The sequence below is a fragment of the Oenanthe melanoleuca genome, chromosome 5 (genome assembly GCF_029582105.1).
Source record: "Oenanthe melanoleuca isolate GR-GAL-2019-014 chromosome 5, OMel1.0, whole genome shotgun sequence".
Lineage (NCBI taxonomy): Eukaryota > Metazoa > Chordata > Aves > Passeriformes > Muscicapidae > Oenanthe > Oenanthe melanoleuca.
The window spans coordinates 43,684,577-43,705,836 of NC_079339.1; the positions used below are offsets into that span (position 1 = coordinate 43,684,577).

General features: G+C 38.9%; 1 protein-coding gene across 1 annotated transcript in view; it reads right to left on the minus strand.

Moving 5' to 3' along the window:
• The window catches only part of KCNK10 (potassium two pore domain channel subfamily K member 10), a 55,837-nt gene extending 44,205 nt beyond the window's left edge, over nucleotides 1-11,632 (minus strand). Inside the window, exons 1-2 of the mRNA XM_056492855.1 lie at nucleotides 11,367-11,632; nucleotides 10,464-10,521 (exon numbers count right to left, since the gene is read on the minus strand). Coding sequence (XP_056348830.1) covers nucleotides 10,464-10,515 — 52 coding nt within the window. The 5' untranslated portion in view covers nucleotides 10,516-10,521; nucleotides 11,367-11,632. The remainder of the gene's footprint in view (nucleotides 1-10,463; nucleotides 10,522-11,366) is intronic.
• Between the last annotated feature and the right edge of the window lie 9,628 nt (nucleotides 11,633-21,260).

Genomic DNA, 21,260 nt, shown 5'->3' on the forward strand with positions numbered 1-21,260 from the left:
AACATAAAGAAAAACTGAATTTTTGTCAGTATGGTACAAACACCAAAGCTGCTCTCTCATTTTCTGCAGATTTCACCCTTCAATGAACAACAGACAGGTTGAACAGTGATGCTGCTATTTATCCATAATCTTCTTTTTACAGACTAAACCAACATTTTTTATTACATCATTATGTGCTTTGTATGAAACAAGTTGCTTAGTTTTCGTCAATAGGAAGTGTCCCAGGATTCCAGCAACATTTAGGAAGAGTCTTAATCTCCCACCACAGATTTTCAATGTGTTCCCCTTCAAAATACTCATAGGATGATGTAGGGTCAGGGGTTTTGCTGGGATCTTCTAAATATCCTATCTCACAGATTCAGAAAAGAGATCAGCCAATGGTCTCATGGCCAGAGCAAATAGTCAAGCAAACCTTGTCGCATCAAGACTTGGACTTCAGCATAAGAAGGCCTATGTACAAAGGGAAGGACATTCTTATTGAAAGGAACCTAGTGGTAAAACAATCAAGTGGAAGAGACAACAAAACAAAGATTCATGCTGGGCTTCCTAGAAGGAAGCTATCTAATCTACATTTGAAATAAGATTGATGCTGGCTGTCTGCCAGAGGTACAGCCTCACAGTGGAGTGATGGAATTTCTTGACCATCTCAGTCTCAAGACTGAGTCAATAAAGGGACTTCAGCAGCACACTGACTGGACATCATTGTCTCCCCCAATATGACTACTGATTAGGATCTAAAGAAAAATACTTTGAATTCAAGCAAATCTCATTAGTGATTTACCATTTCAATTCAGTGATAATTTCTCAAATTTTCTGTGCAACAACAATAAAGTGGATCTTTACATGTGGCAATGGCCAGAAGAAATCTTGTAAGAAGCATGTTGCTTGGGCTGTTTTTCAGTTCACTGAAGCTATACTATTTGCATAATCAGAGGATCCAATCTATATCACTGTCTTAAGTTCTTATACACATTAATACTCTTAGTTAAAGTTATTGAAAGCTTTCCAATACTTTAAAAACCTATTCTGGAACAGGATAAACAATACATATAAGACAGGTAGGACAAAATTAATCTGTGCAGAAAAGATTTTTCACAAGGAAGAGAAAGTTGCTATTTGAAACACATTTTTTCAGCATAGGCATTTTGATATTCTCTTATTCCAAATTCTTTATAATATACACATTGTTCTTTTACACTTTCAGTGTGTAAGTCAGCAGAAACAACCCTTGTCTCATTTCTTTGCTTGGCTGTAACTTGGAATACATTCCACGAATCTGTCATAACAGATGTGGTCAAATCGATCAGTGCAGCCTGAAAGATTCTGCTGACCCTAAACCAGACGTTTACTGAAAATTCTCCTGGCTCCAATAACTATATTTAACTATAGCTCCCTTAACCATAGCAGGTCCTTAGAAACTTAGAATACCCCAGAATTTCATATACCTACTTATATTAAGTTATTTTAGATTAATTAATTATTATATTATTATATTACTTACAGCTGTTTTATACTCCAACTAAGTGACACTCAAATAGTGTAATTAGGTTTACCGTCCCACTACCAAGTGAGAGGTTATGGGATAACCTAAGTGGCCTTAAGCTATGCTCCAGAAGGGCAGAAGTTTCCCTTAGGTCTGTTAGCACATATACCAGGCCTATACAAATATCTCAGCTACCTTAAAGCCCCCTAAATGACAGCAGATGCCTATTTTTAGAAAACTGAATCAACAAAAAAAATGTCTGGCAGCAATGAGAAATTCAGGTCACAAAGTTACATGTCATTGTAGCCCAATAAACAGACTATATTTCCTATGAATACAAATTAGTCTGTAGGATCATGAAGAGGTGACTCTGGTGTTGTTTCTGCAGTTGTCATGATTGCTGCTACTCAAGGTCTCTCTATCCAATGCTTTCTAGTGCAATCCAAACTTAGCAATGTTAACATTTAAGTAATCAGTGATAGATCTGGGTTAACCCAGAAGAACATCTTTGAGATGTTCCTGCTGCTTCCTGCATTTCAGCTGGGAGCTTCTGCAGTATCATTTCTTTCATAATTCTTTCACCAATGAGATTTTTTACACACATAGCTAGTGACTGTCTTTTGTTTCTCTAAGATGAAAAGCTGAAATTTGAGAGGTTAAAAGCCGTGGACAAGCTGTCAAATCATGCTAATGTTATTATACTACAGTATCAAGTGAGAAATAATCCAAACACCCTTCAACAAAATATCACTGAATCTTCAAAAACTCAGTGGCACAAGTTTAAGGTGCCAAAATCCAAAATCCTCATCCAGTTAAGTCAGTGGCATGTTGTTTTTTCTTCCTAGGGAAGAAAAGATGAGTCAGTCCTGCTGAGATACGAACATATGGCTCTAACAAACCTAGGTACTCAAAGCCTGGTGCTTAAAGCACTGTGATGATCCTGTAGGACCTGTGATGCCATTATAACTTGTATTGCTTTCTAGGAAGATGTTTTAGGGTGTTGTCTTTTGTCATCTCCTGCTAACAAAACAGTCTATTGTCTTCAGCAAAAAAAGTATCCCAGGGTTATGCATAACACACAGATTACCAGAAAAAGAACTGAAGCAATTTAAAGATCTATTAAATGCATCCACTTGGGTACAAATTAGAAGAACAAATGGAAGAAACATTAAGCATGTTTTTCCAATGAAAGACTAGTCAAATAAACAGATCCTCATCTATGACAGATACTTAATTCATGAGATAAAAATATTTTGTAACATGTCCATGAGATTATTTATAATGTGATTTAGTTTTGCTCACAGAGGAAGACCTTGATACATGCCTGAGACACCAATAGAGAACACAAAGATATTTCAGGCATTTTTAAAATATGAACTATGATACATACTTATTTCTAAAAGTGTGAAAAAACATCATGTGCTTGAAAACAGTGGATTCTAGTTGAAAGCAGCCAAACTCATCTTTATGTCCACACATTTATTTTCTTTTCACAGCATTTTCAGCCTTACCACAGGTACACTCTATTCATTCTGCATTTTCTGCACTTCTGTCAGCAGATCTGACCCTGTCACACTTTGGACCCACACTGTTGTAATCCATATTTCCTGGAGCATTTTATTTTGTCTCTCTTTGTCAGGTCTTTATCTCTTTTCAAGTGTCTTCTAAAATTTCGAATAGCAAACTCTAACAAAACGCTAGACCTAAGCATGTCTGGATTTCAAAAAAGAAATTGAACCACACCCAAATTTTGCAACTGTTTAGTACTCCTATTCAGAATTCCATATCCTAACTGCAACATGTTTCAAGTCTTTTCATATAAGCGATATCTCACACCTCTTGTCACAGCTCCAGCTTCCAGCAAGATGTCCCCTTTCCATTTTAAAAGCAGAAAAATGAAATTAAGCCAAATTTGTGCATTCTCTTCCACCTTTTTTCCCCTCATACAGGTTTTGATAATAGATTCTATCACCCTACTAGCTTTCATTTCAACTTCCAACACCATAATATACTCACATTGAAATTTCTACCCTAAACTCAAAATTGCACCAATGTTCTCCTATGCTCCTATTTTAGAACAACTGGATAAGACATAGTAACACATCTACTTGAGACATTTTGCCAACAGTAAGATTTGTAATAGCATAAGAATTGTATTAGCAATAAAAGAAAGATATGAAATCTGAATTCTTGGTTTCAGCATTCCCAAACCAAAGAAACAGTCCCTAAATTCTGTGACTCATTAACATGGTAAGAGATTCATAGTTTAATTTTGAAGTATATTTTTGTTTAAAAACTCTGAGTTGATATTTGATTGTGAGAAAAGCAGCCCAGAAAGTATGTTTGGAGAATAACAGTGGTCCATGGACCAAAAAGGATTGGTACTACCACTGTGAAGTACAAGGGTGTAGGATATATGCTGTTCTCACCTGTTGTTTCATCTCATTGGGGTAACCGGTGAGAACTGCATGGCACATCATTTATGAAAGTCAGCAGGTTCATCTTAGAGCATGTTTATCATTATATTATAGCCAAACAACTGAAATATAGCCAATGTCTCAGGTTATATATAAGCAGCCTCTGTTTGACAAAGGCCAGGTCCCAGGATGCTTTAACTCCTAGAGAAAACAAAGACCAGAGGTATTCCTTTAAAAAAGGTATTTTAAAAGGCATTACTTAGCCTTTTGCTGAATGTCACTTCTTTTACATAAAACTTCTATATAAAACACAGACAACTGTTCAGCATTCATACTCTCTGCTTCGGCCTTTGTTATTACACTGAGATTATTACAAAATGAAGGTTAGGCACTTGCATCACACTGAGTTCTTTAATACTCTACCTTGAATACTGGTATGTTGCTTATCCCTTTCTTATATTGACCTCCTCATTTTTCCCTTTCCATTTTGCTCCAGTGCTTACCCTATTAGAGCACAAAATCTAGGGCCTCTGTCTTCCCAGTAATTCCAGGCACTCCTTTACTTTTAACTCAGTAAAGCCTGTGGCAACAACACAGTTCTTTTAAAATGAAGAATTGCATTTTGCTCACACTGAAGTGAGTAGTAAAAGTCCTAGCTCTGGATTAAACAAAGAGGGTAAGAATTAAACTGTATCACCATCTGTATGCACTCTTCTGACTGAAGCTAATATAATCCACACACTAGCTACATAAATCCACATAAATGCCAAAAGCTGAACCAAAACCTGCCCAGTTACAACTGGTATCATATATCTTCATCCCAAGAGCAAACTCCATCACTCCAGGTAGCATCCATTTTTTCAAGAGTTGCCCAAGGGACTTTTCTGTCCAAATGCCGTTAACAGATTACCCTTGTACATACACGGTAAAAAAGAGCATTGGTATTCTTCACTGAAATCATAATCCTGTCCTAACCTCTCCCACTGATGACAATCTTATTGCTCTTCCTATCTTAGACTTACAGCTTCCTATTGCCTTTGATTTTTTCATTCCCTTTTCCTCACACTACAGATGACATCTTAATGATACCCTACCCTCCATCTTTCTTACCTTGACTAGAGTTCAGTCTTCCTTCACTTCTGTAAGAAACCTGCCGTCAACTCTTTTGCTCAGCCATTTTCTTACTACTAATTTTACTTTTTTGGATCCTTCTTTTTACCATTACCAGGGCATCCTAAAGACAACAATAACAAAACTAATAGCTGTCTGCTGTGGTTCCTTCTCTCCTCCTAATTAAATTGTATCTTTCTATCTCTTACCACACTGGCGTCCACAGTACTCACCTGTCTTCTCTGCAGGCTCCACACTGCCTTTAGTAAAGTTCTGATTTTTTCATTCCCTTCTATTTGTTTTTCCAAACTCTTCAAATTTTCCACCTTACTGTATTTGGCACTATTGTACCTACACCATGCACTTCCAGGAGTGTCCTCCTGTTTGTCCAATTTATATCCTCCTTCAGATATCTCATTTAAATAAACTCCCTGCAGTGTTCTGCAATCCATACTTACTAGGCACAACAGAGTCCCAGTCTATCAGATGAGTGGGTAAGTAGCCAATATGACTTTGTGGCAATTAGCACAGGGTCAGTAGCCTCTGACTATGGGTCATTGGCAGGGATCAGATCTACTTTTTTCCACATTACAGCTTCCCAGAAAAGTCTTCATCTACTGAGCTAGTGACAACCAACATGCTAGTGCAGAAAGATATTGTCTAACTCCCAGTTGCATTCTACTCCATTTTACATATCTTCTTGAAAACAGAGGACAGAAACAAACACATTTATTCTACTCATCTATGCCTTTCTAATCAAGTTTACCTTCTGCATTGGTCTCTTCAAACAAAAGAACAGAAAGAAGAGGTACTGCAGCAATTTGTAACACTTCACTGGCAGACAATTGAATTTACACTGAGTACTAATGTTGAAGATTTTTTAAGCAGTCATCAAGGGATGGTCCAATCCTGATATCTGCACAAAAGCACTTGAAATTCAGCTCATTATCCCACACATAGGTGTCCAGTGGTGTCTTGGGTGAAGTGAGAAATCCCAAGGCCTATGGAAGATTTGAGTTTCTCTGAAGCAGAAGCTGGGGAATATCAAAGGTGTTTAGATACTTCTAATGGGAAACTCAATTGACTATTCAGTGTCTGTAAAGAAGCATAAGCTTCCTCTAGTTGTAAAGTGCAGAGACAACCTTATTTCTTAATTGATGTGATCTGTGTATGATGACAGGGTGTTTTGCTCCCTCCTAATTGTTTTAGCATTTAATTGCAATGCATAAGCTCTTCTTTCAATAGCAGATTTTAGATTGCTCTAAACAAGTTAATTATATTTCACAACACCCTTGTGCATTAGGGAAGTATTAATATTCCTGTTTTCCAGTCTAGGAAAAAGGGAAGACAAGAAAGGGTAAGTAGCTTCCTGAAGGTTAAACAGTATGTAGCAGCAAAATTTGAAGAGGAACTCCAGATTCTCAACCACAGTTTGAATTTCCCACAGACCATTAACTCCCATGCTAAATATAAGGATGGTAATAAGTATGTGATTTCAGAGTTTCAAATACTAACAGTGCATTTGTGAAAGGCTGCAGGAACTTGAATTAAAACTTCAGAGCTACAAAATTTTGGTGTTGAGGTAAACATTGAGCTGAATATCCAAAAAGCTCTGACAATCCATATCACTGCAATGGAACTGAAACTGCAGGCACAAAGGAACAAACAAGACTGCATTCCATTTGCTCCCTGCTAAGAGCATCACAAGATATGCTTCCCTTGAAAAAGAAGGGAAAAAATGAAAAAATCTCACCCTCACCCTATAAGACAGTCACACTTGGAGATAATTTCTAAGCATATTTGAAACTGTCTTATCTATTTTTATTTTTTTTTTCACAAAGAAAATCAATTTTAAGTAGATAATTTTTAGGAAAAAAGTCTATATTTCTGTAACATCCAGATATCTCAGACAGGATGAGGGACACACTCTGTTTTAGGTACTATATAAAAATATATGTGCAAAGACATTATGAGCTAATTCAAGCACAGAAAACAGGTGGGTGTAACAAGCAGCAGGAGGACTGCAAGAAAGGAGAAATATGAACAACAATTCTTCATATGCTGCTAAAAATCCAATCTTGTATTCTGGATGGTATACATGAGAGGTTGTATTAAGTATGAAACTGAAAATCTGGTCTTTCACTAATTTCAGTTATTACTACTGAATTGCACCAAATGTGAGAAGCAGCAATGAGAGATTGGCAGATCAAATGTTTTCTGATTGAGTACATACATACTGATTCCACCAGTAACACAAAATAGCAAGTTTGGGTTTTTTTAAATGTATGGCAAGGTATTGTGATATCCTTTACTCCTACTCAACGTGTCCAGTGCTCCCTAAAACATTCTTGAAGTACCTGCTTGGGTTTTTTAAAGTCATTTCTTACCCTATTCATTCACTGAATATAAATTGCATGAGTTATAATCAATATATATCAAATTCAATGGCATATTTCACATTGGATTGTTAAGGCCAAGTCCCAATGACTTTTGTGATTTTGATCTGTTTGTTAAGGGTTCATCTAGTTTGATTGCCTGATATAGTATGGGGACTTCACCGTAGGAATATGGACCCAATACACTTCCAGATTCATGAAATGTTTGGTTTATCTAGACAACACACTCAGCATTTACAGGTAACACAAATATACACTTTATGCCCAAGACACTTGAAGATAATACACAACATTATAAAATCACAGTTTTATCACCAAGCCCTGCTTGTACCAGTTTAATGGCTAAGAATTCAGTCTCCCATTACCTGTGTCAGACCATTCTTCATGTCAATTCTATTCTTTTAAACATCTTCTCTGCACAAAGTCTTTATATGGTATATTGATCTTTACTGATGCAAACTGAAAATACCAGTTCTATGCCAGATGAAAGTTACCAGCAGCCCCTAATCTATCTATGTAAATATTTAGAGTTTAGTCAGCATTACTGAGTTGAGCATTAATTCATTTCAATTACTATCATTTTGACCTGTGTTCAAACCAGCATCTCATCAATTCCAAGCCAGACGTATCTCCACAAAAATGGTCCCAGTCTTTAGAAAATTGTATTGTTTCTAGAAAATATTGTCTGGAATAATCATTTCTAAACAGACTTTGAGATGCCATAGCTCTCACTTATGTTCTTGGGCTGCTAGCTTGCTTGCCAGGAGCATCAGCTGATCTATTCCAAGTACTGTTACCACAAGTTATCACAATTCCTACTAGACAAAACTATGGAAACTGCATGTTCTCTGGCTGACAACCAGAACAGTGCACAATCATAAAATACACTCTGAAATGGGCCTGGTGTTAGACTGTGAATACTAACAGGATATTAGCTGTGCTCTAATACTTAATAGCCTTTGAATCCCTTCACCACCAACTTTCTATACGTTGATCTTTGTATCTGAGAAAAGCTACTTCAGCTCTTAACTCCAGAGATACCACATAGGATGCAAAATAAATACATCATTCTTGTATGTGCAGAGAACCGACTACATACGCGATTGTACATCAAATTAATTTTAGAGCTTTTAGTTATATCACACAGATCATGGCTAGCATTTATATCTACATAAATAAATTTTTGTTTCAAAATAATAGAACTCTGATCTACCTTGTCTTCTACATACATAATTCTTCAGTGCGACTATGTGAGTACAATGTCACTGCATTGTTCCTCTGTTGGTTAAAGGATTGGGACTTAGACAGCTTTTCCTTGCCAGATTGCCTTTTTCCACTCCACCAATTTTTTTCTATTTTCTGAGTCTCTTGAAGAAATAGAAAATACCTTTTTTTGCATCCTCCTTTCTGTCTGTCTAACAAAGTCAATACACTGAGGGAAAATAACTGGTAGTATTCTGAAGTTATTAGCAGATATTCAGCTTGGTGTAAAGAAAACCTGCTAAGTTTGGGGTCTTTTAACTGCTACAGTACTCTGTGGTTTTGTCACATCAGTAAATTGTGGCCAACCACCTGTTGGATCCACATGCTTTAAAGCTGATTGCCAAGCAAAGGATCTGCACACAGAATGTCATCCACACATCCTCCTGTGTGCCTTTTCAGAGAAAAGAAGGAGATTTTTGCATTAAAAGACATTTTGCAATTCATAAAATGGATTTAAATTGAGATGCAGCAAACAAAAATTTAGAAAAGCACCTGGGTAGAGCAAGTTTTCAGCACAAATAATTTAGACCCTAGGATAAGGAATATACTGTTATTTAAATAACCAAATCTCTGTTAGCATTACTATCCATGTGTTCATTGGGAAGATGAGGGCGGAGGAGGCTGATGTGTCGATTTCAGTCTTTACCTAACTAAAGATGTACTAAGGCTTAAACTAAACCTGAATTGTATGTACAGCAGATTGTTCTACTGTATTCCTTCTATAACATGAGAAACTCTTTTAATGTTTCATTCTGTAAATGTGAGGGCATGGAGGATGACAGGCAAATTGACCACTAAAACCAAACCTGTGGAATAAAGAGGAACAATCAAAGCCCATGTTATCACTTCATAATTCCTGCAAGCACTGCTGTACAGCAACTGGCTGCCCGCAGCTCTGCTGCAAACCTGAGCAATGGCTTCAAGTTGTTCTGCTCCTGTACCAACGCACAGAAATATGACACACCAGTGCACAAATTACCACTAGCGTCTTTTCAGTCATTTCTGTAGGATGCAGATGAACCTCCTCCCCACGGAGAGTATTTGACTATGGTTTATTTTTAAATACTACTTGGATCACATTATTGAAAACCACTGCACTGGCATAAATCTCATTCCACCATCACGCAAACACATTCCCTAAGATTGAGTCCAAACATACCTATGTACTTAATCAAACTATCAACTTAGGCTGATCAGTTGTTAGTAGTACACAGTAAAAAGTGTAAAGGTCCCTTTGGGCTGCCTTATTTAATGTGTCATTTTATACCATCCAGACTAAAGGTCTGTCCACACTAAAGATTATATTGCTGCAGCATTCTGCTTCTGCCCACAAACACGTGCCATCGAGGAGCCCTGAACAAGCACTCACATCTGTGCCCACTCCTGTACCACCCATTTAGCAGAGACAATGATCACTAGAAACAACAAAGGAGCCACTAATTAAACAAACAATGCTGTGAGCCAGAGATCACTGCCATGCCAGCCAAGTTTGTCTTGAAAATACTCAAGAAAAAGGAGAGGATGAGGCAAGAGAGATACCAAACATAAAACTGTAAAACTTAGACCTAGAAGAGGTTTTAGCCATGCAGCCACCCAACCCTGTAACCGAGTAGCATTTTCTAATGCACTGCTATAGGATTGAGCAAGAAAGACTGAGCAGTGCTCATGGGAAGCAGACAAACATCCAACGCCTCCTCCCATTTGGAGTCACATAGTCTCCTACGAGTCAATAGACATAAGGAATAATAATAATTGTTATTACAGTAGTAATGATAGTAATAGAGAATCACCAACCTTGAGGATCCCAGTTCACCTGTTTTCTTGGAGTCTCAATTGGAAATTTCATCGCTTCCTTTTTGCAAAGGGAGTAAAAAGAATTAAATAAATTCCCAACCTTCCTGTCTCGATGCTGCAGTCAAACAAATTAATTTCAAATTATAGGGAGCCTGCGCTGTTTGACAGAGGGAAACTGGTGGTTGCCAAGGAAAGAAATACACAAATAAATCGAAAGGGTGGGGAGGGGCGGGCAGGGAGTGGAGGGGTTTGCAGGCACCCCAACCCAGAGAGGGGTATAAGGGATGGACTAAGAACCGGAGAGAATCTGGAGGAGCAGGAACGGAGCCGACTGAGGCAGGCAGCGGGTCCAGGGTGCTGCTGGCTCCTGGGGAGGCTCCCGCAGCTGTTTCGTCCACCTGCAGATGTCAGGGTGGCGGGGTCCCCGCTGCAGCGCGGCCCCTCTGCTGCGCCCACCCGAGGGGACCCGGGCTGGACGCAACGCAGGCTTGCAAGGATCGGGGAGCCGTCCAGCCCCCCGCGCCCCCAGAGACACCTCCCACACGTGCACAAGCTGCCTAGCCTCAGCCATCCCCGAAAAATGAGCGCACCTCGGTTCAGCCCCGGGCACTAGAGGGACAGCAAAAGTCAGCCATGGGGCGTGAGCCGCAGCAGCATGGCTGGGGCGAGGCAGGGGCGAGGCTGGGGACCACCCCGGCTCAATGCAGCAGCAGCCTGGCTCGCCCAGGAGAGCCGGAGCAGCAAGAAGAGAAGGAGGCGGAGGGAGCCACCCTATAGCTTTGGAGGGAATTCACGGAGCCCCTCTCTGCACTGGCATAAAAAGGGGTGGGGGAGCCTGCGAGTCCCTTTGTGAGAGGCAGTGGCGGGTGCCTGGGGAGGGGGCAGGCTCCGGCTGGTACTCACGAGGTATCCTTCGAGAGGGGAATGCAGGCTTGTTTGGCGGAGTTTGCAGCCGGAGACACGCTCGACTGAGCTACGAGCAGCAGCAGCAGCGGCGGCGGCAGCACATGGCAGGAGTACGGCAGCATCCACAGGCTCTGCAGCGCAGGGGGAGGGGACGGGCAGGGGATCGTCCGAGCTCTGGGGACCAGGACCGGGTACCCTGAAAGCCAGGGCACCCCCGCTCCCCTTTCTGTCAGCGATCCGCACTGTGGACAGGGACAGGACTTGGCGACAAGGCAGCGCCTGGCACAGCGGGGCTGTAAGATGCGGCCAAGCTGCAGGGAGGGGGCAGGAGGCTGGAGACCCCTCGAAGCCCCCCTAAGCTCTCAGGGGCCTTCGGGGAAACGGAGGACACTTGTGCAGTTACCAGGCACCTGCTTCTTTCCAGATCTGCATTCTTCCTCCTCTTCCTCGTTCTCCAGGCTTTCCTTCAAACCCAAAACAAGCTAGTAACACCAGAGAGGTCTCCAGTTCCAGTTACAATACATGCCCCAGCTCCCCTCCCTTAGCCAGGAAAACAAAACCCCAGCCCCTCTGGGGGCCTGAAAGAAAACTGTGTGAGGTTAACCCTGTCCTGCCTATTCTCTTCCACAGTGGAAATCAACTCTTTGTGTGAAGGGGACCATCCATGGGGGATGGTTTTGTGAAGAGATCCACAAATTCCCTTATGTCCTGGTCAGAGACCCATATCAGAATCAGTCCAGAGGTCCATAGACCTTCTGAATTTTCAGAAAATGTGTTTGGGATCTAAACCTGTTACCTGTGATAATTTGTGCCCCGCATTTTTCCCCTGTACTTTTTTTCCCAACTGCCATTTTTCTGTTTTTCTTTTCCATCTGTTGCTCGAATGTTAGGTAGCCTTGTAAGACCAAAAAGTAGAAATCTGCCCTGGTGAAGTAAAATAAAAAAAATCCCAAACCCAAAACAGTCCAAAATGTGTGACTCTCCTCAGGAAACTCTTACTGTGAAGGTTGGCACACTCTTTTTACATTCACATTGTGAAACTAACTCTGTGCTTTTTCCCAGTCTTTGTTCAACCCTAAACAGGAAGAGGAAATCAATACTGGGGAATCCACACTTTCTTTTAGTGGTAGTGTGCAAGGTCCTGTAAAGCAGCATGTAGTTTGAAGAAACCAGATGGAAGTAATGCAGCAAGTTTTCTCAGGGGAGGTGCTAGGAGTCTCTCCTTCCCCTAATCTGAGCACCCCTGCGGCTCTTGTTTTGTGCTGTACAGGAGGAGGAGGGAGAGGCTGCTCTAAGCTAGGACATGGTGAGAATGATAATGAGCCTGCTCAGTCAGACTTGAATTTGAGATGATTGCAATGATGACATCAGGAGCACAAGGTATTTCCTTTGCAAGCAAACCATGATGCATTCTGAACACACTTCGGGATTTCTGTTGACATTACTTCTGCAAACTGAGTGGGAACAAAAGTGAAGCTAGGCTTTGCTAATTGTGCTGTGTAGTCACTTGAGTTTTGGCTACAGTAACCTAAAAGGCTCCAGAAGCTTTCTGAACCCCCAACAAGATCAGTTATCAAATATATATCAACAAAGAACAATTCATGTATTTATACACACACATGTATAATATATATCTGCATGTAAATAACTTTTCCTTGGCATGCAAAAGTTTCCAGCTTACTGGCATTTTCCTTGTACATTACCAGGGAAAACCTAACATATAGACAAATATTACTCAATTGTGTCACCCTAACCCAAGCACTGCCCTGTCCCTGTGCTATAACTATCAGCAGTTAACTGATGAAGTTTTATTCTGCCACAGACACCTGTCCACTCAGAACTTACCTAAGATAATAAAACTGAAACAGTCCACTGATAAGCTAATAGCATTAAATTCCTGCTAAGACATGCAAGAAGTCTGTATTCTGGAGGTGAATTCTTCATGTTCATTACCAGAAACACATCCTGATTGTTACTGTCTAAAGAAGAGGAATTGTCATGAAAATGACATGATGGAGATGTCTCATATTCGTTTGACTTACTGTAACACTAAATAGATACTAATGACACAATACCATATTCATGTTTCTTGGATCCTCTAAATGTTCCCATATTCCCAAAAAAGTCTGTAAGCTCTACATACTTGCTCTAGCTATATGACTGAGAAACCCTGTGGCAAATCAGTTGTGGTCTATCAGGTACATAAATGCATGACATAATGTAATTGTTTTGAGATTTTTTTAACCATGTTATGATCATGGAAAACTGGCTCAATTATTTCAATGCCTCAAACCTGCAATTTTATTGAGTGGGCCAATTTATTCCAAAAGTAACTCATTTAGAATCAATGGAGTTACTCCAGAGATAGATTTGGCATCTTTCACTGACAGCACAGCTGCTGCATAGAAACGTAACTATTATCTTATGCAAATAAAAGACCTTTCACCCCTCAGTGATGTCATATTCTTATGACAGGGAGAACTGGTTCCTTGAAGCTATAGTGTATCAAGCTGTTACTCTGTCAACTTTCATAAGCTAAGTGGATTCAGTAATGTTAAATGTTTAAATGAAAGATCACCAAGAAAAATAAACTTATTTTACTACCTGGATAAGAATTTTCAGGATTTGACCGGTCTTCCTAAATTCTTACATTTTATTCAGGGTTTATTGTTCAGACCTAATGTCCTCAGAGCTGAAGTTAGTTGAGAATCAGTGCTTTACAGGACAGGGCCTGTGACAATCACAACACAATAGAAAAAAGGCTTTCTATTACAAGTCATCTCATTGAAAAAACGACAAAATGCTAAGTGCCCTTTGACTGTTCGTTAGTAATATAACATGAGTGATTTAGAAATGAATTTGATGTAATTCAAAGAAATCCATAGAAAAACAGATTAATAAATACCTCTTACACCTGCTTAAATCTAGTGAAAGGAATGGAAAAACTACTTGATCCTTGAAAGCAGATAGAAATCATCTGTAACTTCTATTTCTCTTTCTTAGATGCTCTGAAGAAATGAGACAGGGCTATATGGAAGTCTAGACAGTCTTTGTGGCATCACTTAACAATGTACTCATTTGTGTATATAACTATTCCATTTATGGTTAACAATATAGTTGTTTGAAATCTGGTATTTCTAATTGTGAAGATTATTCTTCATTCAGTTTATTGCCACAGGAGTGCTGTTATTTACACTGAGACCAAGAGAGCAACTAAAGTGAATTGCATCCTGTTCCTTATATTCTATTGACCCATTCTGCAGTAGAATTAATTTGGACGTGATCCAGTGCAAAATCCTTTTATAATTTCTTTATTTTCTAGGAAGATTTCTGTCAAGGAGAACATTTAAAGCCTTCTCGTTAGCATAACCTGAAAACTTCTTGTTCAAATAGTTTTCAGAAGGTTTAATGTCGTTAGGAATCAGGGAATTAGGTAAGAATGAGGACTGTGCAAGGAAAGGCAACATATTATTTTTATTGTCTTCTATTGCATGGAGTTTCTTATCACTTTCTAAGTTATAGCATGCAGTGCCATGTTTTCCTTATTTCATGGATTAACCCACAGAACAGGAAATTTACTGACTGGCAGAAATGGTTTCAGTAAAAACAGTGAATCTGCCTGAGGCAATTACACACCAGCAATAAACTATGCTGGGATGGTACCACAGCCTGCCTGCAGTTCCTTTGACCAGTGACACTAAACAGAATGCACTATGATCCTGCCTCTCACATCCTAACACATCAATCATCTAAGTGCCAGAAGAGGACAAGGGGTACCTGTTCACAGTTTGTAATCATCTTCACCATTCTTGGCTCTTTTCTGGTACCCATTCCTCATTAGCCAGACTCCAGATTTCAGACACCTTTTATATCAGTCCCTTTGTATGTCCAGCAGGGAGTATAGTGTAGTAGTTCTCTCACTTTTCTGTTCTATTTCAAAAAGTACACGCCATTATTAGTGTATTAATATATTGTAGATTTTTATTTTTTTTTTTGCCATGTAAGAAAATATTAACTAAAGCTGCAGAGTACTGAGTCTGTCTGAACTCACTTACATCTGTTTCACATTAGTTTAATTTGACTTCAGTTCAATTACTCCTGCATCATACTCACGAGAGAATTACAATCTGGCTCTCAGTTTTTCCACGATGTCCCTGAAGGATGCTCATAAGATCAAAGGCCAATGTCTGACAAAAATAGCAAGCCTGATTAATAAAAACAAGCTACCAAGTTCATTTTAAGCTCATGTCATTTTTCTAAAATTTCTCACTTGATAGATACATGAAACTCTATCTTTACGACTTAATAACTTTTCTCCATATTAAACAGCAAATTTGGGAGTTAGCTTTCGAAGATGCCTCCGTTTCTGTGCCATTAACACGTGTAGCAGAGCAACGAAAGGAAGGGCGGCGGCAGGTGCCAGGAGCCCGCCTGGGCAGCTTTCAGGACCCTGGACAGGGACAGCCCCTGTCCCCCGGCCGGCTGCCGCCCGCGGTCCCGGGGCAGCGGGGCTGGGGAGGGGGCGCAGGGCGCTGAGCCCCGCCGGGATGCGCGTCCATGCCCCGTGTGAGAGCCGCGCCCGCCAGGCAACGCAGTGCCCTGCGGGGACACCTGCACTTTGTGAAAGAACACAGCAGCAGGCACGCAGGAAGAGTAGCACACGAAATACCCAGAGAGGGAAAACGAGAGACAGAAGATGAAGGGCGATCAATATAAGGAACACAGTGACAGAAGTGTGGACATCCATGTTAGTGAAGAGGTCAGAAGGGAACAGGAAAACCCCAACACTTGAAATATAAATGAAAGATTGAATAGATGGCTTTGACATGAGAAGGGTATGGATAAATAGGTGGGACACATTCCCTAGCTTGAATACAGAATAAGGGATAGATGAGTAGAATAATTATATTAAACCACACCTTCACACACAAGGTGCAAAATTGCATTTCTTGAGTAGAAAGGAAAGGAAAATAGACCCAAACCCTCCACACTTTTATGTATATGCTTGTTGCACTAATGTTCCTTTGTTTAAAGCCTCCAGATGTAAGAAATAAACCTACAAAACTTGCCCTTACAAGACACAGAGATCTTGGGCAAGTGTTCAGATTATTTTCTGTGTTGCTGCCTAGCCTTCATATTTGCTTGTTACTCAGCAGGACCAGTAGAACTAACACAGCTTCATGGAAGAATGCTTATCCTGCACTCTGACCTTACCTCCCACAGACATGACAGTGGCCTCATCAGCCACTGGGGCAGGATCAGGGACCATATACACTGAAGGCTTTAATGCTTGTCTCAAAGCACTGTCTTACCACACATTTTGACCAAAAACTTGTTTCTTAGAATCAAGTATTCCACTAACTGCAGTGGCTCCTTTCAGTGTTTTGCTATGCAATTTATCATATCAGCAGCCTAGTAAATGTGGGGATTAATGCAGCTATCAAACAGTTAAATTAGGGAGGAACAGTCTGCACAAACATCATTCACTGTGACCAGTCCTCCTATAGATTTCAGTTGTGCCTATTTCTTTTCTACTCTGAACAGCAAGGGAATAAAGAAGCTATACAGAGCATTTGAAGGGCTGACTACAACTCTTGCATTAATCATCCTCACTTTTACAGTACTCAGAAGAGCTTTACTACTTTCTAAATTCAGTAACATATTTCTCACATGGCTCGAGTAGTAAGAGGCAGTTCCCAAAATGTGAAAGCAATGGAATTGAGATTGGAGCTGTAGAATAAGGAATGAGATGAGACTTTCTATTGAGTTTCACTTCCAGCACTGTCCCATGTTTTTCCTCAAACTTGTAGTCCAGGACATGCATTTTTTCAGCCACATGCAGAACTTTTGCAATCACTAGTTTAGCCATTATTTGGAAGATTAACACTGGGAATCACCTGTGTCCCTTTATTTGCACACCATTGCCACTTTCAGTGCAGGAGTTCTTGGGAAAATTACTTTGAAACAGGATGATATTTCAAGCAAAATAAAATCAATAAATTATGATTCTGTTGTAGGAAGAATGAGGGCTGTGTTCTGAGTGTAAGTTAGAAATCATCAATATTAATAGTAGGAACAGTGTGTCAGGCAGTATAACAATCATGAAAATAGCTCATGACTGTCTTAATATACTCATGAGGAAAAAGCTATTTCTGCATTTCTGAAGATGCATAGCCTAACAGTAGATGCATCCCAATTTGAGTTTTTACACAAATTGTGCATACATACACATCTAGAGTTGCAAAAAAACCCCAAAAAAAACCCAAAACCAACCAACCAAACAAAAAAACCCCAATTCCAAATGCAAACCCATGGCAAGAATCTAGTAGATTTGGCAAAAAGAGAGCACTGAAAAGATTAGATTCATCCTAATGCATAATGTCACCTTCTAGAAAAACTACCATTCTCCATTTCATTAACTGTTTCATAGAATTTTGTGGGAGAAGATGTAGTGGAATTACAACAGTTCAGATGCAACATGACAAGAGAACGCAGTGTTATTCACACATGGCATATTCTCAGCAAAGTGAGAACCTCACTGTGAATCAACCCATAGGCAGTGACTTCTCACGGTTAACAGATCTGCTACAGCCTACAGACCAAGAGGTGACATGCATTTCATTCAGCTACCCATCAAAAGAAATATGTTAATGTATATAATAAAGTTCTGGATCATTTGTATTCTGGTAATAGAAAGGAAAAAAATGAGTTTATGTGATTTGAGAACTATAATATAATTTTGAAGACAACATATCTTCATACTGAAGAATGGAAAAATGTAATTTATACTAATTTCCTAAGTCAACATTTGCAAGTTGTCTGCAGGCAGCCTCCTTTATACATTTATATTTTGAATGAACACTTTAAGCCTCTTATGGACTCATTCAGGAATGAAACCCCTACAGCTCTAAACAAGCTGCAGTTACTTCTGTATGTAATGGATAGAAGCCTTGAGATCTTCTATTTAAAAGTAACAATATAAACCACTATGTATTTTTACATCTTTACACTGCACTTGTCTATAAAGATCCAACTAGGTAATTCTAATCTGCCTTTTTACTATGTAAAATAATGTGGTGGAGGCAAAATCTAGATCCCAGAGACTTAACATTATTGAACAGTCAGATTAAAATTGCCTGTATTACAAAAGGCATGTACAGCTCTGATGAGCAGTCTAAAAGCACACAATTTTTTTCCTTCTTTTTTCATTATCTTAAAGAAATTGTTTCACAAGTTCCCAAAAGTATTTAGGCAAGAAACTCTGAATCAAAGACAGTTATGCAGGCATCTAAATATCTTGTAGATCTCTTAAGCACACACCACCTAATGCATCTGTACTGTAACCAAGCTAATGGAATTAAAGAAGGAAATAATTTAGCACAGCAGTGTATTGACCAGCATTTTGAGTAAAGAAAGGTGATGGAATGAAGGCTGTTACCATCATACTTCTCCATCTGCACAAAGTTGTAATGGTGGACCCCATGGTCAACATGTTCAGAAGTAGGGCACAGGTGTACATTTACAGCACAAGTTTTCTGAATGATGAGCTGTAATTCAGAGCAGCTGTGGTTATAAAACTGTTTGCTTAGATTGGACCCAATTAACATTAGATGCTGCCAAATATATAAAGAGGTGTGGAAGTTTGCTATTACAGGTCCTTGCTAGATCAATAATTTGCCAGTGCCTGTAGATGATATTTCAAAGAGAAAAATAATGCTACTTATTTTATTTTCTTTAGCATCTTCCAGCTCAGTATCTGAAAACAATCCACTAGATAAAGTGAATCATGAAAACCCTTTAGAATAAATATTATAATAGCTATTTACAGATTTTTTAATTGCTATATGGGATGGTTTAGCACCTCATTCAGCTTCATGAGAATTCGCAATACAGTGAAAAGTGAAAATGAGGTTTTAAAAAACCCAACCATTTAATCAGAAAAAAAAAAAAAAAAAAAAAAAAAAAAAAGTAATTTTATGACCTAAGAACCCAGACTGGTAAACTTAAATAAGGACCAAGACATATGTATAACTGTAACTAAATTTTTGCTTGATAGTATTATACCTATTATCCCAACAGTTTATTCAATAGTAAATCTTTGCATAAAACCACCCTCTCCCTCAATTACCACAAACCTATAAATTATACATGCTGGCAATTTCATATCAATTTCTGGCAGTATAGCATCATCTTGTAGTTACAATAAATATCTCACTCTTGATTTTTTAACAGTCCAAAAAGAATAAATCACAAAGGGTCTTTAATTTTTCATTTTGTGTAAGAACAGAAATAACCACATGCCTCAACATCCTTTTTCTGACTCCCATAATGCTCTTTGTCTTTTTGATCTTCATTCCACCATCTTAAGAAGCAGTGGTCATAACTGAATTAAACACAGGTATGTACATTAAAGACCTATTTCAACTTTATCTAATTAGAAAGCAAACTTTTTTTTTTATTATGCTCAGTGCTTTTAAATATCAGAATTCTTTTGCTTCTCTCATAACTGGGTAAAGACATTCACTCAAGGTAAATTACAGAAATGCTGGGAACCTATTGTTTGCCCATTTCTTGTAGGAAATTGTCAGAAACACTGAAAGCAGTAATCACTTAAGTTGTGACAAGCCCTAGAACAAATGAGGTGGTATTTAGTATTTGTCTTTTAAACATATTTTTTTCTTCTTCAGAGTTGTAGCATATTCATGGCACACAGAACCTCATTCTGCTTCACTGACTAGGGATGGATATTGAAACAAGTGAGTTTTTTCTTTGGTTATGCAATGAACACAAACCAACAGAATTTGAGATACAGGGACTAGGACTTCGTGCATGAATATTCTCTAAGATTGTAGCTCTTTGTCATGAAGTTTTCCAAAATGAGTAATATTTCAGTTTTGGCTTTAGGGATGATGTCATTAAAACAAACACATAGTGGTAGGAGGAAATCCAGCTGTTGCAACCATTGGATACATAACAGTCTGCCAGCTGATACCATCTTTAGAACTGGAGAGGCTGCCATGGGAACTGACAACAGTAAACCAATATAGCTATACATTTTATTATATGACAAATGAGTTTTCAAATCAGTAACACTGCAGCAGTCATAACACAGCAAACATGAGTTAGTTACCAGTAATGTATTCCTGAAAATCTTCTGGAATTCAACAAAAATGGCCAGAGAAATCTTCTAATGAAAATTAACCAGTACTGTCCACCCCTCTCCCCCCACCCCCAAAAAAAATTTACTTTATTTTAATTTTAGTATAATTGTAAATTAAACATTTTTATTGGCCCCAAAGTTTTACAAGGAGCCTTGCATTCGCTTCCATTTTATTTGGATCATGAGTGCTTTGCTTTATATGTTATCTTCCTTCTCAGACATTTTATTCCACCTCAAAAATTGCTAATGTCACTAAGACCAAGAACAACTAGGGCTACTTAAAGCTTGCATTAAGCTTTAATCAAACCAAGCAACTTGTGTCTTAAATTGCTATCTCTTAAACCCCTTTATTTATGTGATTAGAATACATGGTTAAGAATGAAATTACTACACCTCCACTAAAGTGAACAGAATTTCTTTTCCCATAACTTTCATTGAGGGGGAAAGAATCTCCTAATATTTTCTAATCCATGGTATTATTGTATAATTTACTGGGTTCTTACTGAAGAGTGGGTTGCTTATGGTTGTCAGGTATCTCAGCCCTTCACAGATGAAGATCCTTATCTATCAGACATAACAATATTGTGAAGTTTCATAACACAATGAAGATTCTCCAGAAATCCTTCCATAGTTCTGAGAAAACTGAAAAAAAAGAGAACTTAGGAGAGAAATATGGCTTGCTCAAACAAAGCAACCAAGCTCAAGGGAATACTAAATTGCTGGAAAACTGT